A 21497-nucleotide genomic window follows, 5' to 3' on the forward strand; every position below is an offset into this window, starting at 1 on the left:
AACGGGAGTGCTAGGGAAATAGCGGAGCGCAGCGCAACAGTATGATAACAATTTTATAAGATTAAAAACTTTTTTTTAATTTAACAAGGGAATACAAGATATTTAAATACAAAGTTTACATATGTATTTTTTAGTGGATATAATAACAATTTTATAAAATTAATAATTTTTAAATCCAACAAGGAAATACTTAAATAATACAAAGTTTACAAACATATATGTGTTACGTCAGAACCCCGGAATTTAGGTATATTGGTTCGACGGATAGCGAAGGAAAGGCTATCCAAGGGAGGGGGTATGGGAAGACGTAACGAGATCTTTATGTTCCCTCGGGTTCACGCTAGAAGGGCGCGTGCCTCGAGTCGAATGCACTTTTCGGGACAACTCTAGTCGTGGGTCAACGTCCAGAAGGGACGCTATTACGCCAGCTGAGAGTTTCGTGCACTCGCGGTCCTGTTTTCGGTCAAGGATATATTATCCCTATTACCGGGGATCGGACCTTGTGCGATTTAGAGAGGTAGCGGTGAGGCGAGGTCTTAAATTAAATAATGGGAAGTCAATATCATTTTAAAATTATTACACATTTATTACAAGAAAGAACAAAATGGAAAATCATCGTGTTACATAAATGGGTGTAAGTGCGGTGTGTGTGTGTGTAGAAGGCGCGGGTGTTACAATGGTACGGAGGTCATCGAGCAGGATTTTAAGGAAAATGAATCTATAGTAAATGGCTATCCTGCCCGCCAGAATACATTTGGTAAGTTAACTAATATTTTACATCAGATTGTGAAGAAAGAGTATGGGCTATGTATGTGTAGATACAAAAGACAATGTATAAAATAGACAAACATTAATTTGGTAACATAGTCATTAGTGTAGAATATCCAGAATTATTTCAAAATAGTTATATAAAATTTACGGTTTCGTATTATGATTACGGTACAATGAATGGTTATTAATTGACTATAAATTTATATATTCGTAAACTATTTTTATGGGGGATGAGGTTCGGGGGGAGAATTCCTCGAGTATTTCGATACTCGAGTCGGAGAAGGAGGGAGAGGGTGTTCGGTCTCGGTAGAGGGTGGTCGAGGTAGAGAGCGCGGGGGAACCAGTTCTGTCTAGAGATTCCTCTCGATATACGAAAGGAACCGGGGAGAAATTGAAAGTTGGAGATCTCTCCCGGAACTCCGCAAGTTCCTCGGAAGGAACTGGAGAGTAGGAAGGTTCCAAAAAGGGGGATGATTCTGGGGTATCGGGGAACACCCGATACGCAAGGGAACAACAGACAGGTGAGGGAGATGGCGAAAGAGGAGAATCAAGGATAGAGTGGTCGATATGCGGAGACTGTTTGCGTCTTAAAAATGAAGCAAGGAGCTGTCGCTCCACTATACGAGCGCGCCTGTTTCGTTTTATCCGATTCCGGATAGTTATGCCCAAGGACTTGCGGCGGTGTATTTGCGAGTACACTAAAAATTAGTTTATGATTTTGAATCCGAAATGGGGGGAGGTTTTAAAGATAAATTTATATATATATATATATATATATATATATATATATGTATTCTCGTATATAGTATATACATATATATATTTATGTAAAAATGTATAATGACAAGCGAGCGGGTATCTCGGGCTTACTATTGATGGTTGCGATCGTGGAATCTGAGGTGACTGCGGCGGATTCTTCCCGACGTAGGTTTGACTCGGTTCGGGACTGCGACGTGATCTTGACGCGCACAGAATCTACTCGCGATTGTTGAAACCGCGGGAGCAACAGAAATCTGTTTCACGTTTTAGTAAAAAGTACGGCTGGTAAATGTGACTTCAAGATAGAACGTCTCGGACTGGATCAGAAGTGTCTCCAAGTGCGCAAAGTCGTGATTTTTATACAAAATTAAGGAGGCGGGATTATGTTTTATTCTGATTTGATTGGTGAAGTTCTCTTTTGATCGTGACGTCGGTTTCGACTTTCCGCCTATCCCCTGGCGAGTTTCCCCAAAAATCGTCATTGTCTATGAGCAATTTCTAGTTAGCGGCTATTCATTGGCGAGTACGTTATCACTTGCCCTTTGACAGTCCCTTCCAGAGGCTTAACTTTATCAATCGTCGCGAGCCGTGGGTCTTAGGTCAAATCTGCGTTTCACGGAAAAGCGTGAGATCAGCTTCCCCGTGACCCAAGAGGTCACCCAGATCCTTATGGCATTTTTAATTTGTTGCGCCCTATGCCACGAAATTTCGAGATAATTGAAATTTCGTGCTTCATTTCGTGGAATTAGAATGGAATGCGACAAACAAGTCTATAATTTGCCTATTTTATTAGGCTCGAGTCTTCTGGAAGGTTTCGTCATTTACTTGAGCGATGACAGTTGGAGTGCATCCGCTTCGTCAATTGATAACCGCTATTTTACGGTTTCCGTCTGTTTTGTGTGATGAAATGAGCGATCCCACGAAAGAAAGAAATCGTGGAGTCAACAGGACGTAACAATGTATTTTTTAATAAAATAAAAAATTTAATCACAAACAATAGTTGCTTTTCATTTACACTCAAGTGATCTGACAATGAGTCACTCAGTTATGTGAGTATTTTATACTCAGGTAAGATACGTCATTTTGTATTTACCTGCTTATTTTGGTGACAATAAAAATAACAGTACAAATCGAGAGCCAGACATTTTTGTGTATATAAACAAGTGGAAAAAAATTTTACTTAAATAATTCTTAAACATTCTATTTCAATGACGTCGTGGATTTAAGAAGGGTGGCATAGGTTTTTTAAATAAAGCTTTCGATAGACTCGAAACGCGCGGTGATTTCTTGAAAATTTGGTTCCCAATTGGTGTGGGCGCGGTCAGATCTATTAATTCGATAGTAGATGGGTTAGGGGTTTTTTATTCTAATGCGGAATGAAGTCTATTTAAACGGTGCAGTTCTGCTAGGGCGTCCTCGGAGATGAATCTTCTGGTGAGGACGGATGTGATCACGGGGAAATTGCTCTGTTGGTTAAGATGTTGAAGAATCCGTTCCAGTCGCTTTCTGCCAGCTCTATGTTTCCATACCATCTAAGAGAGAAAGAATTCTTAATTACTCTGAGCGAAATAACGTTAAAGTAATCAAAGGGGAGAATAGCTCTAAAGAGGAAACAACGGATTGACAAGAGATCCTGAGCGAATATCGTTACAGTAAGGAGACTGTATTGTGATCAGCGCAAATATTATTCGTATTTGTCCTGTCTTTTCGTTTATTTAAAGGTTCTTAATGTAGCAGGCCCTATTCTTGAATTCATGCGATAATTATCGCATGCGAAAAGTATCGCACGGTCCGTATCGCATGCGACTTCAGAGTCGTATTCTCAGCTGTCATGCGATATGAGGTCTGCGATAAAAGCTGTGTTCCTAAATGCACTGACAAGGGAACGGTCAGGGGTGTCCGAGACCGATTTGGATGCGCTTTGGATATGTTGTTGAGCATCAAAAAATATTAAACTCGTATTTTTTTTTTGCGGCTTATCTCGACGTTTAGGGGTTGAAACAACCCCTCGAAAATAACGGATTTTATAGTTTTTAGCGAATATCTTCGAAAATATAAGGCGTATGAAAAAAAGTTTGGTACAAAAGGTTTATGGCTTTTTGTGCTCTTTACAATGGCGTAATCAGATTTTTCAAATTTGTCACATTTTTTAATTTAACCCCACCCCCACCTATTATTTTTGCCAAATATAACAATTTTTCCAACGCAAATTTAAGAGCGTCAAATGCCAAATACATCCATGTGTATTTTTATTATGATACCATTATTAGATTTTTGGCAAGACGAGATGATATGTGGTATAGGCGTCGTCCATTCTACTACCACCTTCACTAATTTGGCTCTCCCATCGTGCTAGTTGTCGTATTGATGTAACTTTTTTGTACCTTCGTTTAACTCCTTCAAGCGATCTTCCCCTTGTTTTACCACTCCTCCAGTATTCCACAGCTTGCCTTTTATAGTCACTTGATATTGTTGCCTCAACAGAGCTGCAAGTAACTTCTTCCGGAAGATATACTTTACCATCATCTTCCTCAAATAAATCAACTCTTTCCGGTTCTGGAATCTCATATATATCATAAAAACCTAAAGTTTCTTCCTCTTCTACGTCAAATTCTTGGTTTTGTATGTCAAGCAGTATACGTTCAATGTTTTCTTTTACTTCTTCTTCCTCCGAAGTTGTCGGACTTGGTGAATAGTTGAAAGCAGTGAAAGTTGCAGAAAGTAGCATTATTACATTGTATGGATTAAACTTCATTCTGAAAGATATTAAAATTAAATATTTGTCTTGAACTTTAATTATATAAATAAATACGCACTTTATAATTAATGGAGTGGTCTTTGTTAGGTTTGATACCGTCTCTTTCCAATTTGCGACTGCCCGCCCGATACAATTCGGCGGTATTTATAATGTCGGAGTCGACATTCCGTTGCTAGTCCAGGACTCTCGAAATAGCCTTGCGCTGGCCTTCGCATCAGCGCTTTCGGTCATCCCGGAGTTGAAATGGAAATTTTTAAGCGTACGGCGCAACTTGAACAGAAATAACGCAACACCTACCTACAGCGCGACGCCTATACCACATATCATCTCGTCTTGCCAAAAATCTAATAATGGTATCATAATAAAAATACACATGGATGTATTTGGCATTTGACGCTCTTAAATTTGCGTTGGAAAAATTGTTATATTTGGCAAAAATAATAGGTGGGGGTGGGGTTAAATTAAAAAATGTGACAAATTTGAAAAATCTGATTACGCCATTGTAAAGAGCACAAAAAGCCATAAACCTTTTGTACCAAACTTTTTTTCATACGCCTTATATTTTTGAAGATATTCGCTAAAAACTATAAAATCCGTTATTTTCGAGGGGTTGTTTCAACCCCTAAACGTCGAGATACGCCGCAAAAAAAAAACACGTGTCTAATGTTTTTTGATGCTCAACAACATATTCAAAGCGCATCCAAATCGGGTAGGTTCTAAATCGGGTTTTTTCGACCAATAAACGTCGAGATAAGCCGCAAAAAAAATACGAGTCTAATATTTTTTTATGCTCAACAACATATCCAAAGCGCATCCAAATCGGTCTCGGACACCCCCGACCGTTCCCTTGTGAGTACTAGAAATTTATATTCTGCATGTGCTGTACATACATACTTGTACAGTTGCGTCCAAAGCTGTAGATCGTGACAGAGTTGTACTGAATTGTCTTCTACAATATTTTAATAAGCCTATTTGCTGTTTCTTTTTATAATCAAAAAAGATTTATGAACTGTCGTTCTGGTAACTGAAATGGATCATCTCTTATAAAAGCGCGGTCTTTCATAAAAATCGAAAACATTTTCCAATTGTTCAACGATATGAAGCTGAACAGCATTTCAATATGCTGTATCCAATTCGTATGATGTTAGCCGAAGACTGCAGACACTTTTTTAAAAAAATTAGCTGTGAAATTGATTGTATTTCGTTTGTAGATTATTGTAATGCATTTATTTTTGTTTGTTAGTTCATAATTAATTCTTAATTAGTTATTTAATTGTAGACCATGAAACTAGCCGACATGTATTATGAAATTAAAAAAAAAATAGATGTGGAATTGATTGTATTTTGTTTGTAGATTATTATAGTGCATTCATTTTTGTTTGTTAGTCCATAATTAATTTTAAATTAAATATTTAAAGTGTCAGTCGTCGGTTAACATCATATGATACATCAATGTATTATAAAATAAAGCTTTTTTGTAGTTAATTGTATTTTGTTTGTAGAGCTTTGTAGTGAAGTTAAAAAGTTTTGTAGTCTCTTCGAATTGTTTGTAATTAATAAATACATTTGTTGACCTATGTAGCAGAGCAGAGGGTAGCAGCTATCGTTAATTGATTGTCGGATCTCATTGAACGCATCAGTGACTATTCACTGATATCAGTCTAAATTGTCTAAAATATGCCACTTTAGTTACTTTTCACTGATTCAGATTTAGAAAGTACTCATCGACAATTTATCTTCATTTACAAATGTTGAAATAAGTTATTAATTCATAATAGCTATTGTTACCATAATCAAAGTTAAAATTTATTTTTTATAACCTCATTGAGCTTAACTGGATTTTTTATGTCAGTGAAAGAAGCTTTCCGGTGACGAAGGAACAATTAAACTTTAACTAATTATATTATTTTGCTTAATTATTCGGTTTTTGATCTGCCTGTTTACTGTAGTTAAGAACTTTATTTAACTTGTAAGTTAAATGCCCCATCCCATACAGCACAAAATGTTTTCAAAAAATATTTCTAAATATTTCTATAAAAATATTGCGAGAAACATTTTAAAATGGTTTTAGGAATATTTCAAAATGGTTTAAAAACCTTTTGTGGTAACATTTTAAAGAATATTTTAAGAATCTTTTAAAAATATTTTTAAAAATGTTCTTTTTTATCACCCAGGCAAAATTTTCTTAAATATTTGAAATATATTTTTGAAATATTAATTCAAATTTACATATTTATTGTATCATAATCTTGTTTCAAAATATTTAAAAAATATTTTTATTTCTTATTGGTTTTATAATTTTTTTTCAAATATTTTTTAAAATATTTTTGAAATATTATGAAATATTCTTAATTAAGGGGATCCTATAGTAGCAGTAGTTATCGACATTTTTTTATTTTAAGAAATCTTTGAATTGGCTTTACAGAATTGCAAAATTCTTTTACAGAATTAAAGTAGGAACAAAAATCTAGTCCGCGACACACGATTTCATATCGGGAACAAAAAAAAATTAAAAATTTTACTAATTTGGGCACATACAGCTGTCATCTGACGACAATAACAAAAATACTGCAGTTTATATATATATAAAATGACACCCAGGCGGACTAGGGACAACATGTAGAAACAATATTGTGTAAATAGAACTAAGATTCAACGCCTAGAATAAAAGATTTTTTCTAATAAAGTTTTATTAAGCAAAAGCACATTCAGGTTGATAGGATAAGCAGTATTGCGTGTAGCGAGAGATGGCGCAGCAATCGAACAAGGTTAGATGCCTCTCGTTAGACAAGGACAGATATAGATATATAACATAGAAAGATTAGAAATGTTGACATTACCGACGTCGAGGAAGTTCGGCCTCCACTATAGGATCCCCTTAAGAAAGATGCATGGTAGTACATCTTTCCGTGCTAGTTCGCAACGACGCCGCTAGGCGGCGCATAATGGTAAGACTAACTCGCAAGTAAATTTCAGTTGGGATCTAATATAAGCAGGCCTCCGGCAAAGCAAAATCATGACATTCGCCACACATATCTTCGCCAGCAATACAACGCAAGGCTTACCCAACACCACTGCGATGCTATAAATATATAAAATATTTTCCAAAATAAGATATAAAGATGTATATTTTTTAAACGTGAAACAATTATTGCTGATTGGGTCAAACATATTTTATTTTTCAAAGCAATATTTCTAAAAGATTTTACAAATATTATCTGGCGGACATAGAAACATTCTAAAAATATTTTTGTAAATTATTTTAATCTTCCTAAAAAATATTTTTAAAATATTTTTAAAATATTTTATGCTGTATGGGATATATCATGCAATTGACAAGAATAAAATATTATTAAATATATAAACACCAATTTAGAACTGTGTTTTGTCATTAAATATCTATTTATAACAATATTTTTCATCAGCATGTTAATTTTCTAATTGGTCGGACACTGGGACAAGTTATGTCCGGATACTAGGCCATAACCTATTTCAGCTGTCCAGCCACTGGTACACTGACACGCTCCATTACTTATATAAATATTTAATTAATAATTTATATAAGTGAGTTGAAATAATTTTTCTCTGTTTAAGAGAATCTTAAGTTTTCGAATGAATATAAATTATTTATATTAATCTTTCTAATATTATAAATTGTATTATTTGTAAATTATGGTTAAACGTCCGGCCACTGGGACATTTACCTTAATTTTATTGATATTTTCCGCTCGTGACAGTCTTTCCGATGATGATGACGTTAATAACGGTTCGCTTTATTGCCAGCTGTCCGCAAAGCGAGCGAGATTTCGCATGCTCGTGGAACAAGCTCGCATACATCATCAATGGGCCGCTTCCAATAAACTGTAGCAGCCGCTCTTGCCACGTCGTTAATGCCCGCGCGAGCGACAGCAACACCGAAGAGGAAGGTCACGAACGGTTTGGAAACCGGAAGCAACGCTTGTGCCTTAATCATTCAAGCTTCTTCTCGAAGTTAGATTCGCTTAGCATGCAACGCTCGCGAATCAAGTTGCCCTGCTAAAAATGACCGATTGAATCCGATTAAAAATTTTGAATCCGTATGAATCTGGATTCTTGATCCGGAAATCACGGATTTATAACGATTACACCGACTGAAAACGATTGAAACGGATTGGTATTCAAGGATGTAATTTCAATCAGATTCTATCGATTTGAATCGTTATGATTTTATAAACGATTACACTGCAATTGAAAACGATTGAAACGGATTGGTATTCAACGATGTAATTTCAATCGGTTCCTATCGGTTTGAATCGTTAAGATTTTGTAACGATTACACCGATCGAAACCGATTGAAACGGATTCGTAATCAATTAACGATGTAATTTTAATCGGTTCCTATCGGTTTGAATCGTTATGATTTCATAACGATTATACCGATTGGAAACGATTGAAACGGATTCATACTCAAGGATGTAATTTCACTCGTTTTCTATCGATTTGAATCGGTCTTAGTCAATCGTTTAAATCGTTATGATTTCGTGAACCCCGAAATCACGAAATTATAATGATTTATACGGATTGACTGACACCATATAGATACTAAAGAAATAGCTTGATGCAAATAGAATAAAAACTAAGAGATTTACACGATAAATTCAAAAAACCTAAGATTACAACTTACCAAATACTAGTTCACATAATCTTATATTTAAGAACTTTGTTTTATCGTTTTATCGCCTTCTGACTCACTCCAACTTATCAGTTTGGCGAGACCATTTGAAATCAACTTGGACAAAATATTTCCTGTAATGCTGCGTTCTGAAGAAACAGCTAAATAATGTGCCTGAAATAGTGACACATTTAGAATGAAGCAAATCTCGCTGTTAGGGCACAAAAAATGATGAAAGATGATTATCATAATTGCTTAGTATGTTTTTAACATATGCGTGTATGTTTTTAACGCTTAGTATGTTTTTAACGCTAACGCACCTCGTCGGAGGTGAAACGTTAGCGTTATAGAGATCGACACTCTGCTTTTTTCCGCGATGGCCGCGATTAACGGAAGCGAGAATATTCGCGAACGCGAGAAGATCGTGAAAGAGATTGCGAAAACGAGTGATTCAATTCGCAAAAAACTTCGCGCTTTGAAGACCGGTAAGATCGAGAAGGACATTGAGTTGGACACGCACTTTAGGCCTCTCATCGGACCGCTGCAAAAGATCGTCGACAACTCGATCGCGGTGAAGAAGGAGGAGCCGGAAAGCGTTGCTGACGCGGGGATGGAAACGTTACCCGTTCAGCAGCGCGAAGAGGAGGAGGAGGAGAATGCGATGCCGAGAAAGAGAAAACGATTAAGCTCCTGGTCGGATCGCTTCGGATCGACGCCGCTTAAATTTCTTAAATCGAAACGATCGAAAGTTGCTCCACCGAATGAACCACCGATAACCTCTACACCGTTCGCGACGACGCGAACCGTGCAACGTACAAGTCCCGAATCACTCGCGAGCGATGATGTTTTCGAAAGCATGGACACAAGTAATCTCGAGACGTTTGTTCGAAAGCAGTTGCAGACAGCGGAGGGTCGAGAAATGTTTGAAGAAACGTTGCAAGATCACTTAGGTCCGTTGAGCCAAAAGTACATCGGAGCTGTTTTGAGCGACAATCAAAAGATTATAGACTACGTGTACGGCGTTTATTTCGGCAACGATGGAATAATGCTCGGCAACAAACGTTTTGACGTGGACAACGCGGATAACATAATTATCGACGGCGTATGATATATCGGCACACCTGGTCTCTACGAGTTGATCTTCAAGAGAAATCCCGATGACGACATCTACACGGAGGACGATAAGCAAAAGTACAAGAGCATCCTGTTGGCGACGAGTGCTCATAAACACAATCACAATGCACATGCTCCATTACTGAGCAACAGGGGATATAAGTATAGATATGTAATTGCACCGTTGTTACCTATCGAATCCAGAAAGAAAAAATCTGGAAAGGGATTATCCATGCCTCGCGCGATGACGCTAACCGACAATAAGATCGACTACGTGCACTGGGACGACCCCAACGAGCTGGTGGATCGTCTCCGATTGCTCGATGCTTCGCGCCACGCTGGCAACAATGCTCACGACAACGAGATTATGTCGATCATCGAGGAACTTCGCGAAGCCGGGCTTATTATAAATTAAACCATGCGTCGGCGAACTATTCGATCAGCATTGAAATGCCGATCAACAAGTTTGGCATATTGCTCGGAAGAGACGGGGCGGAACCGTACCATCGATGGAGCGGATTAATGAGAAATTTCGTGCGCGATAACGCTCTGTGTCGCACCGTTACGGACTTTGACGCAAGGTCGCGGAAGATTCGTCGCGTGGCGCAACCAGAGGCTGACGGTGACGCGGTTAATAAACTATACATTGATCAATTCTTTAAAATGTTGAGCAATTAACGAAAAGAATCAGACGAGAAGCTGACTGCGTTCGAGAAGGATCTGCAAACGTTACGGACTGCGATAAACGAGCTTCGCCATTCGACTACCGTTGAATCAGACGCGACAACGAACAACAATGGACAAACGGTACAGGAACGGTTACGAACGGCTAACGAACGAAAATGACAACGAGCGACAACGAACGGTTCAGGAACGGCTATCGGACGGCTGTCGAGCGACTATCGAACAGCTAACGAACGGATATCAAACGGCTAACGAACGGCTCAGGAACGGTTACGAACGACTAACGAGCAGTTATAAACGGCAAGCGGACGACAAAGAAAGGCTATTGAAGGACGACGAACGGAAATAAACGGCTCAAGAACGGCTAAAAACGGAAATAAACGGCTCAGGAACGGCTAACAAACGGCTAAAAACGGAAATAAACGGCTCAGGAACGGTTAGAAACGGCTAACGAGCAGTTATAAACGGCAAGCGGGCGTCAAAAACATGACATCGCTAAAATCCAACGGATGTAAAAATATCGAGAAGCAACGACTCGTCGAGGAACTGCACGGTCCGGCGAGAAGAAATTTTCCCCGAAGACACGTTATAGTGCGAGGGTACGATGACCTGTGGCAGGCTGACATCGTCGAGACGATGCAATGGACGCATCAACGGAAACTGTTGGTAATCTAGCAACAACTAGTAAGAAGCGATATAGTTTTAGTTCATAGTTTAAGGCGCGCAGATATATCTAGTGTATTTTCTAGTTTCGTTTATTCCTGTGCGGCGCGCTATGTGAGCTTCCTCTTCCGCGACTCTTCCTTCTTCCGGTCGCTCGCTCGGCGTTCGTCTACGTTGAAAAACAGTCGTCACGACGTCACGCTTATATAGTCGTTAATAATAAAATATTATCAAGTGTGATCTCGACTGAGCCTATCTCTCTTTTACATACCACTGCGTTCTACAGAGGCTACCACTACATACTTACCGTCATCGATGTGTTGAGCAAGCACACGTGGGCCGTGCCACTCAAGGGTAAAGGCGGAAGTGAAACAGCTAACGCTATCGCTGAGATCATTCGACACAGCGGGAGGTGCCCTAGTAACCTACAAACCGATATGGAGAAGGAATTTTACAACACCGACGTGCAACGTCTCGTGAGGAAACACGGCATCAATCATTATTCCACATATTTGGTGTTGAAGGCGTCGGTCGTCGAGCGATTCAATCGCACGCTCAAGAACGACATATGGAAGATGTTTACGCTCAACGGAAATTACAAGTGGGTCGACGCCTTGCCGCGACTCGTATCGGATTACAACGCGCGCAAGCATCGAACCATCGGCATGCGACCCGTCGACGTTACCCCCGCGATCGCTGAAAAACTCTTGGCTACCGTATACAACGCGATAAAAATCGCGAGTCCGACAAAGTTCAAAGCGGGCGACTTGGTACGCGTTAGCAAATACAAGACGATTTTCGAAAAGGGTTACACGCCGAATTGGACCACCGAGGTGTTTAACATCGTTAAAGTGCAGCGTACCAATCCCGTAACCTATCTACTAGAGGACTATCGTGGAAAATCCGTCGCTGGAGGGTTCTACGAACACGAGTTGCATCGCGTGACTTATCCGGACATGTATCTCGTGGAAAAAGTACTGCGCAGGAGGGGCGACGAGGTTTACGTTAAATGGCTGGGATTTGATTAATCGCACAACTCATGGATACACAAGGACTGTTGCGTCGCGAATAAGCGAAAGTCGTGCACGACGTAGGCCATAAGAAATAAATATACTAGGTGCGCAACTAAGTTTCCGGGTTTTTTTTATCAATAAAAAATGGAAAATTTCAAGAGAAATACAAAAAATGGTTTATTCAAAGTATCGTCCCTCGCTAGCTATACATTTTCGCCATCTCTCTGGCAATACATGAATACCGCGACAATAAAACGACGCGTCTTTAGACCGAAACCATTCATCCAACCAATTTTGCACTTCTTCGAAATTGGTCAAGTGTAGCCCAGCCAAGCCATGCGCCATCGACCGGAACAAGTGATAATCGGAAGGCGCCAGGTCTGGCGAATACGGCGGGTGCTGTAGCAGATCCCATTTCAGCGTTTTGATGGTGTCCTGGACGATGGAACTGCGATGGCACGGAGCGTTGTCGTGCTGCAATATCACTCGTTCGTGTCTCGTGTCCCATTCTGGCCGTTTTTCGAGCAATGTATGGTTTAAATTGATCAGTTGTTGTCGGTAGCGATGCCCATTGACAGTTTCGCCCGGTTTCAGCAGCTCATAGTACACGATTCCTTTCTGGTCCCACCAAACGCAGAGCATTGTCTTCTTTCCAAAACGATTTGGCCGTGCCGTCGATGTTGATTCTTCACCAGGTGAAAGCCACGATTTTTTGCGTTTGGGATTCTCTAAATATATCCACTTCTCATCGCCAATAACAATTTGATGAAGAAAACTCTTTCTTTCATGCCGCAAAAGTAAAATTTCGGAAGTGGCTCTTCGATTTTCCATCTGTCTCTCAGTCAACTCATGCGGCACCCATTTTCCTTCCTTTTGAATTTTCCCCATGGCATGTAAACGTTTGGAAATACCTTGGTGAGTCATGTTTAATGCCTCCGCAAGTTGATCTTGTGTTTGCGTATCATCTTCATCCAATAACGCAGATCGGCGTCCTCAATTGTTTTTGGTCTTCCGGAGCGCTCCTTGTCCTCAGTGTCGAAATCGCCACTTCTGAAGCGTTTAAACCAATCTTCACAGGTAGTTTTCGATGGTGCATGTTCGCCGTAGGCCTCCTCAAGCAAACGACGTGCTTCAGCTGCATTTTTTTTCAAGTTAAAGCAGAAAAGCAAAGCTTCCCGCAAATGCTGTTTATTTGGCACAAAACTCGACATCTCCGTTGTTAGAAAAAATATTTTTGCGTTGCGATATGTGTTTATATAACGACTGGTTATTGTTAACAGATGTCCAAGCTATAACTTCAGACAACTTCAGACATGTAAGTCGAGTACATGTGTTATTGGTGCCATCTATGTGTGAAACCCGGAAACTTAGTTGCGCACCTAGTACATTATATTACGTTACATACATACATATGTCATGTTATACTACTACATACATTACATACATATATACACATGTACATACGTACATACATTATATTACATATATTGCGTACATTACATACGTACATATATACATACATAAATTATATTACATATGTTGCGTACATTGCATACATTATATTACATACATTGCAGAGGAAAAGAGAAAGATGGAACGAAAGATGGAATGCAAAGGAACGATATTAATTGACAAGGAGGCGATAGAGACGATAGCGGAAGGGCGAGTAGTGAAAATGATGAAGGACTTTAAGGAGGAGATAAAGGAACTGAAAGAGGAAGTAGAGAGGTTGAAAAAGAAGGTATACAGAATGGAGCAAAGCTCAGGTAAAAGGAAGAGGGACGGGAGTGAGGAGGAAAAGGATAAGGTATGTAAGAGAAAATGGTGGTACGAGAATTATGAAGAGAACGATGATGAAAAAAGAAGGAAGAATGTGATAATTAGGGTCGAGAAGGAGAGATGGGGAGGAAATGATTCGAATTGGAATAAGGTGAATCAACTTTTCACAGAAGGACTTAAGGTGAAGGCGGAGGTGAAGGAGGTGAACTTGATAGGGCAGAGAGGAAAATGGATAACAATTTTGGTAAAGTTGGGAAGTGAGAAAGATAGGCGGAAAGTACTGGAAGGAAAGAGGGAAGCAGAATGAAGGTGAAGATAGATGAAGATAAGTCGGTGGAGAAAAGGATCAAAGAAGGAAAGGAGAGGGAAAATAGAAAGGAAAAGAGAGAGGAGGAAAGTGGGAGGACAAGGAAATCGGCGGAGGACGAGATCGCGGAGAGGATGGAAGAAAAACTGCTGATGGGCACGGACGAGGACGAAGCGGACCAGGGGGAGGGGCCGGAAGGAAGGCACTGGAAGGGGTAGGGAGGGTAATAGTGGTATTGTAAGGTCGCACAAAGGCCAGGTTTAGAATAAGATGGATTAAGGGTATACGTGTAAAGGGTTGGGTACGTCCCTGTAAAACGCCATGTAAAATGTATGTGTGTAATGACTGAATGTATAAGTGTAAAGGTTTTTGGGAACGTTTTCCTGAAAAAAACGCCTTTCCAACCCCGGAAGGGGAGAGAATAAAGAATTGATATTACATACATTGCATACATACAGGGTGGGAGAAAAGTATGGAAACCCTGAAAAATCTCGAAAACTATAAGTTTTACAGAAAAATGTTTCAGACAAAAGTTGTTTGGTTTCGAGGGGGCCATAAGATGGTACCATTGGTTTGACTTTGGATGGTCGTTTAAAGCTCACGTAAACGACACCTTTAATTTCTTAAATGGAAACCCCTATTTTTCAATGCATATTCTTGTAGCTAATCTCGAGAGCTTTTCAAAACACTATAATAAAGTATTTTTTCATTAAGAACTTTTGGAATTATGAGGCTTGAAAGTTCTAGTATTTTGACATAAAATACAAAATATTCTGTAAAACATTAAGTTTTCGGTAATGTTACCTTAATACTTTTATGCACAGAATAATGAGACGAATCAATTGGTATGAAAAAAAGACATAGTTGCTTTTAAGAAAAAGTATGCAGATGCGTGTTGCAAATTACATATTTTTTCTTAAAGAAACTGTGCCTTTTTTTTCATACCAATTGATTCGTCTCATTATTCTGTGCATAAAAGTATTAAGGTAACATTACCGAAAACTTAATGTTTTACAAGATATTTTGTATTTTATGTCAAAATACTAGAACTTTCAAGCCTCATAATTCCAAAAGTTCTTAATGAAAAAATACTTTATTATAGTGTTTTGAAAAGCTCTCGAGATTAGCTACAAGAATATGCATTGAAAAATAGGGGTTTCTATTTAAGAAATTAAAGGTGTCGTTTACGTGAGCTTTAAACGACCATCCAAGGTCAAACCAATGATACCATCTTATGGCCCCCTCGAAACCAAACAACTTTTGTCTGAAACATTTTTCTGTAAAACTTATAGTTTTCGAGATTTTTCAGGGTTTCCATACTTTTCTCCCACCCCGTATGTTATATTTGATAATGTCCCCACGGCAACGTATCGGTCGAATCCGGCACGATATATCGCTTATCGTCGTACGGACTCAGAGCGATTTTCGTCTCGCGGATAGTGTACACTTCGTGCATTTTCGATCTTATGCACGACTGCGGTCGAGTCATTTCGATCTCATCGTTCAGACACCGCGTGTAGTCGTCGAACGTGATGGTACGCGCGATGACGTTTCTTTTGACACCTTTCGCTTTTTTACAGTCTTTTTTGCCATCGACTCGCAAGGCGTACATTTTCGCCCTAAGTCCAACGAATTCGGTTATGATCGCACCGTAAAAGTCCTTCATCAGGCCCGGCACTTTTTTATTGACGAGTGGCATACTATAAGCGTTATCTACCGCGTAATCACTCGTGTCGAACCTGGCTATATCACGTTTCATGTTCTCATACGCGTCGTCGCACTCGATATGATAAATCAGACTGTCCGTGTCGGTATACATGATTCTACACGAGTCGCGGTACAGGGGAGATATTTACTCGTGGTGAAATTCGTGTAGGCACACCTTCGACATGTCGAGGATGCACATGCCGACGTAGATCGGTTTGTTAAATTTTACCTCGAGTTTGCGCAGTTCGATGGCTATCAAATTTTCCGAAAACACGCTCCTGCTGTGGAAATTCGGTCGCGCGATCATTGCCTCCGCGCCGTATCGTCCGTCCCACTTCGTCAGTAATTTTACATCGACGTGATTGCGTACATTTTCCATTGTTTTCCCGAAAACCGCGTTATTCATTAATTTATATAAATTTTTTTCGAACTTATTTTTGGCCAATGTTCTAAATTTTGTATTGAGTTCGATGTAAGCGCGCAGCCACGCAGATTGAGCGAATTGCAATACGCGATGTATTTTTGTGACGCGAAGGCCGTGGCGCGTGCATTGCTGCAGATTGCGATAATGGATGACATAACGCTCCTTATCGTGCAGCGTGGCGAGAAGTTTGTTTTGCCGTTTGCCGGGCGGTTTATCGCGCATCGGATAGAGCGGTAGGTCACCGTGCGCGTCGTGTTTATCCTGCGGATACTCTAGGTCGACCTCGAGAATATAACCCATAGGCGAATTCAAAGCGATCGCGCTAAAGTCGAAAATTGACACGTCTTCGACCCATCGAAACTCCGCGTAGGGCAGTGGCTGACACATCGCCCAGCCGTACAAGTTGTTGACATTGAAGTACATTAGGTATGACGACGGTTTTGATGGATCGTACGACTGCATGTACTTGTTGTTGGCCTGCACGTATCTGTTTGAACACTGACTCAGACCCCCGCGAATACCACGTTCGATAAACATGACCATGTCAATGTCGGTCAGCAGTTCAAAATTGATACACGTATGTTTCAACATGGCGTCCCACGTAAAGCCTGGTAAAGTGTAGTAGTACGCGGGATCAAGTCCGTAACTCGCGATACAGCTGTCGCGGAAATTTTCAAACACGTCGGCCAACAGCAAGACATCGGTTTTGAGGTATAGATCACTGTATTCGCCCAGGGTTCGAACGGAGAATCGCTGCCATACGTTCGCGGCGTGCGCGTAATCGCTCTCGGATACGGTGTCACCGGTCAAGGAACTGTAAAATGAATCGCGCGGCGGTAAACACGTATCCTCCAGCTTTTCGATGCTGTCCACGTATTCGTATGGAAAGACACCTTTTCGCGTTAATAATTCGAAATCGTCGTCGGATAACGCGGAAAATTTGGAACGTATAATTTTCAACTTATCCTTATCGAGGAAGGATGCCAATTTTGCGAGACTCGTGCTCAGAAATTTGTACGAGTCGATGAATCTTAATTTTATATCGCTTCGCGAATCTGATCTTTCGGCGGTATCTTTTACGTGTTTAGTGAATGAGATGTACTTTTCCTTTGTTATAGGTAGTACATCGATTGAGCCTTCGAACGCGGCAGCTATCTCCGTGATAATAAAATGCGCGTCGTAGCCCGATAGATTGTAGAATATTACTGGGATGAAGTGAAAATCCTTATAATTTAGATTGCATGTCGAATGTCCTGGACCTCTATAACGCCCGGTCAGGTGGCAATGATCGCGTACACGATTATCATTTGGCGCAAACGGTTTTTCGCAAATGTGACATTGGGCCGCGCTGTGAAATGTCTCCCACTCGTTTCGCGTTAGGTCTACCATGCATACAATGTCGGACAAGATGTTTTTTACGCGATGCGCCAATCTTTTAAATTCCTCGGTGAACCACGCGACGCAGTCATTATCGCGACGAAATCGATACGCTGATAACGTTTCATCATACGAGCACTGTACGTAGTATCCTATACTACATACCCGATGATGTTGATAGGCGTATGGCGCGTGTTCCGTCTCTGGTTGTGTCTTTTTCAGCACGCACTCCAGATCGGCATACACCACGAAGGGAAGTCGTTCTTTCCTGCTGTGGTTCTTGAAGCTCAGCCACTTGTTGTCCTCGCTCGGTAGTCTGATGGCACAGTAGTTTACCTCTCGGCAGTCTGCCGTGTGAGACTGCAACTTGTCGCTTGAACTAAAGTAGTGAAGACATCTGAAAAAAAACACACAATTATTGTATATTTTTATACACAAAATATAAAATATTCTATATATTATTAAAAGAAGTATAGGTACTTACCGATCGCAAATGTATTTCCGACCAGTGTGCTTGCTCAATTTTGAGCTAACGAGAACGGGATAGATGTTTAATCCACGCAAAATGTCCAACATCGTTGTCTCGTGGGTCCTGCACGTACAACAGATTCACGTGTTTATCACTCGTGCGGTCGGTAAGCCGTATTGGAAGAACGTTTGACGTCTTCTGTCCCTCGATGGTATAGACATTGACGGATATATCGTTGAGTCGTTCGAACTATTTAATTTGACTCAACGTCATTGGGAACTCAATGTCTCGTAAATTCAGTACCGTTGTATAATGCGGGTATGATGATTCCCGTTCTGAATGTCTTTCGGCTGGATGCAGAGCAGCCGTCACTGCCCACGCAAAACACGCATTGTCCATAGACAGCACGTTGATCACCGCGTTCTTCAATTTAATGTCTTGAGGCAATATCAGGTGACACTCCGCGCGCAAAGGATTGTACCTGTTGACGTTCACCGTCAAATTGAGGATTCGCGACAACGCCCACCCACTGTCGCATTCCTGAAACTCCTCGAGGGACGCTAATGTGGGCTCGATAACGTGCCGCTCGTACCACTCGCGCAAGATCGATGTACGACAGAGTTCTTTGTTTTTTGTGTTCAGACTCTTATTGGCACGTTTATCACCCGCCACAAACTCCCCGTTGAACGCGGTGTTCACTTTGACACAGTTATGTGTTTTTATAATGTCTCGCACTCGCTTAAGCACTGCAGGCGTCTTCCAAAAACTGTCGCGGTTCTATATGGTCTGTATTAATTACCGCGCCGGTCATTATCCGCGTTTCGAACGCGACATCGTTTTCTCGCCATACGAGTTCTGCCGCGCGCGTGTCACCACTGTTACCGGCGTCCGCATAATCACCACCGCTATGGATAAAATGTCTTTCCAATCGTGACTTCGCACCCTCGAGTCGCGCGATTCTGGCAACCAACGATTGCCTCTGCCCGATCGAGAGCCGCGGACGTTTGGCCACAGCTCCAATAGATCGCGTTCGGTTTGCTCGAATTGATCCATGTTTGATCACTTTCGCACTATTCTTTTATTATATCGCTTCACAGAGTCTCTTTTACAGAGCACTTGCACGTGATAACGTGTTTAACTATAAAATAAACCGCAATACTTTTTGATCGATGTATCGCTCTCAAATCTTACTACTGCGGCTCGACGCGCTTCACTTCTCGTTATATACCCTTTGCCCTCTCTCTCTCTCTCTCTCTCTCTCTCTCTCTCTCTCTCTCTCTCTCTCTCTCTCTCTCTCTCTCTCTCTCTCTCTCTCTCTCTCTCTCTCTCTCTCTCTCTCTCTCTCTCTCGCTCCAACTGATTTTTGAAAAATATTTTCCTCTGTCTCGCGTACTGCGTAGACAGATTGTTTAGTCTACGTGATAACCCCCCCCCCTTTTCCTAGAAAAAATTTGTTTACGGCGCCCGCGAAACATGTCCCGACAGGTTCGATGCGTCATCGACTGTCCTTCGCTGAATACTTTAATAACATAAAGAAAGCAGCTATAATTTCTTCGCGCGCATTTCCATTCGAGCCGTATATGCGACGTTCACCAAAACTCCGGCTGCATAAATTTACAATCAAACATTGCATACCGTAACATAGAAGCGAGGCGCCGATGCTCCGGCGGACGTCGGCGCTCGCCTTTGTAATGCGAGACGTATTGCGACTATCATTATATTTTTATACACTGCCATTATAATTTTCTCTGACGACTTCACAAAGTGGTATACGTGTTTTTTTTACGAGTTTTTTGTGTATGAACGCGTGTTCAGACGTGTTCTGTGATTTTGTAATGCCTCCGCGCGAACCTTTTGTACCTAAAGACATAAAAGACAGTGAAATTTTGGGGGGGGCCGATGCTCCCCAGTTTGAAGACGTTATAGAAGCGTTTGAAGGCGCTGCTCCCGCGCCCCGGCTTCCGGCGGGGGGCACAATATCCGCGCCCGGCCGCGCGTGGGAGGACCTGGGTATGTATTATGAAACTTTTCGGAATGGATTCCGATCGAAATTATTCAGTTATTTCTTAGATTTCTATTGTCTTTTCTAGGGAAAACGGAATAATTCCGATCGGAATCCATTCCGAAAAGTTCCATAATACGTGCCCTGTTCCGCCTGACGGAGGGCCGATTTCCCCTCGCGAACGAGGCGCTGATTGCCTACGCGAACCGCGTAGCGAGTTTGTAATGAATTCCGCTGACTATCAGGTAATAAATAGAGAAAATGCCAATGCTGTGTGATAGAATATTCCAATTCCGGAAGAGATCAGCCGATGTTACCCTGTTCGGAAAGTAACTTTGTTCGAAATTCCACGCGACCGCCACGCGGCTCCCACGCGGACCCCGCTAGGCGACGCGCACCCCCACGCGGACCCGCGGCGCGCGACCGCGAACGCGAACGCGGACCCCCCGCGCCCTACTTGCGCAGGTGAGTCATCCCGGTGAATCATCTTGGTGAGTCATCCCGGTGAGTCATACCGGACATGAGTCATCCCGCCTGCCCTCTTTCCCCCTCGTAATCCAATACCCTTGTGTAACCCGATACCCCTCTCCCCTCACCCGCCCCCGCGAAATCCGTTACCCTTGTGTAACCCGATACCCCCCTCCCCTCACCCCCCACGAAATCCGATACCTTTGTGTAACCCGATACCCCCCCCCCTCCCCTCACCCTCCGCGAAATCCGATACCCTTGTGTAACCCGATACCCCCCTCCCTCCCCCCACAAACCGATACCCCCCTCTCTCACCCCCCCTCGGAGCTCCCGGGGTGGAACTCTCTTACTATAACTACTATACGTTACGTTATACTACATACATTCATACATTCATACGACATACGTTATACTATTACATACAATACATACGTTACAAAGATATTCGATAATGTCTCACGGTAACGTATCGGTCGAATCGGGTATAATGTATCACTTGTCGTCGTACGGACTCAGAGCGATTTTTGTTTTGGACACGGTGTACACCTTGTG

At 41.3% G+C, this 21497-nt stretch overlaps 1 protein-coding gene and 1 pseudogene across 2 annotated transcripts; one reads left to right on the top strand and one right to left on the bottom strand.

Annotated features, from left to right (window-relative positions):
• Positions 1-562: 562 nt before the first annotated feature.
• On the bottom strand, positions 563-21075 carry LOC139786500 (uncharacterized). 2 transcript variants are annotated; one of them, XM_071725652.1, is made up of 4 exons: positions 18491-21075; positions 18172-18403; positions 11707-11824; positions 563-3062 (listed from the first exon to the last, which is right to left on the bottom strand). In XM_071725652.1, the coding sequence occupies exons 1-4, from the start codon at positions 18580-18582 to the stop codon at positions 3046-3048; spliced, it is 459 nt and encodes a 152-aa protein (XP_071581753.1). In that variant the 5' UTR covers positions 18583-21075; the 3' UTR covers positions 563-3045. The 2 variants fall into 2 exon arrangements, with proteins under 2 accessions (XP_071581753.1, XP_071581752.1); XM_071725651.1 differs by lacking the exon at positions 11707-11824 and having other exon boundaries at positions 18491-21074.
• Positions 9168-10627, top strand: LOC139786499 (uncharacterized; annotated as a pseudogene).
• Positions 21076-21497: the final 422 nt, after the last annotated feature.

Source organism: Temnothorax nylanderi, unplaced genomic scaffold (genome assembly GCF_030848795.1).
Source record: "Temnothorax nylanderi isolate EJ_2023f unplaced genomic scaffold, tnyl_v1.0 TNYL_tig1054_pilon, whole genome shotgun sequence".
Lineage (NCBI taxonomy): Eukaryota > Metazoa > Arthropoda > Insecta > Hymenoptera > Formicidae > Temnothorax > Temnothorax nylanderi.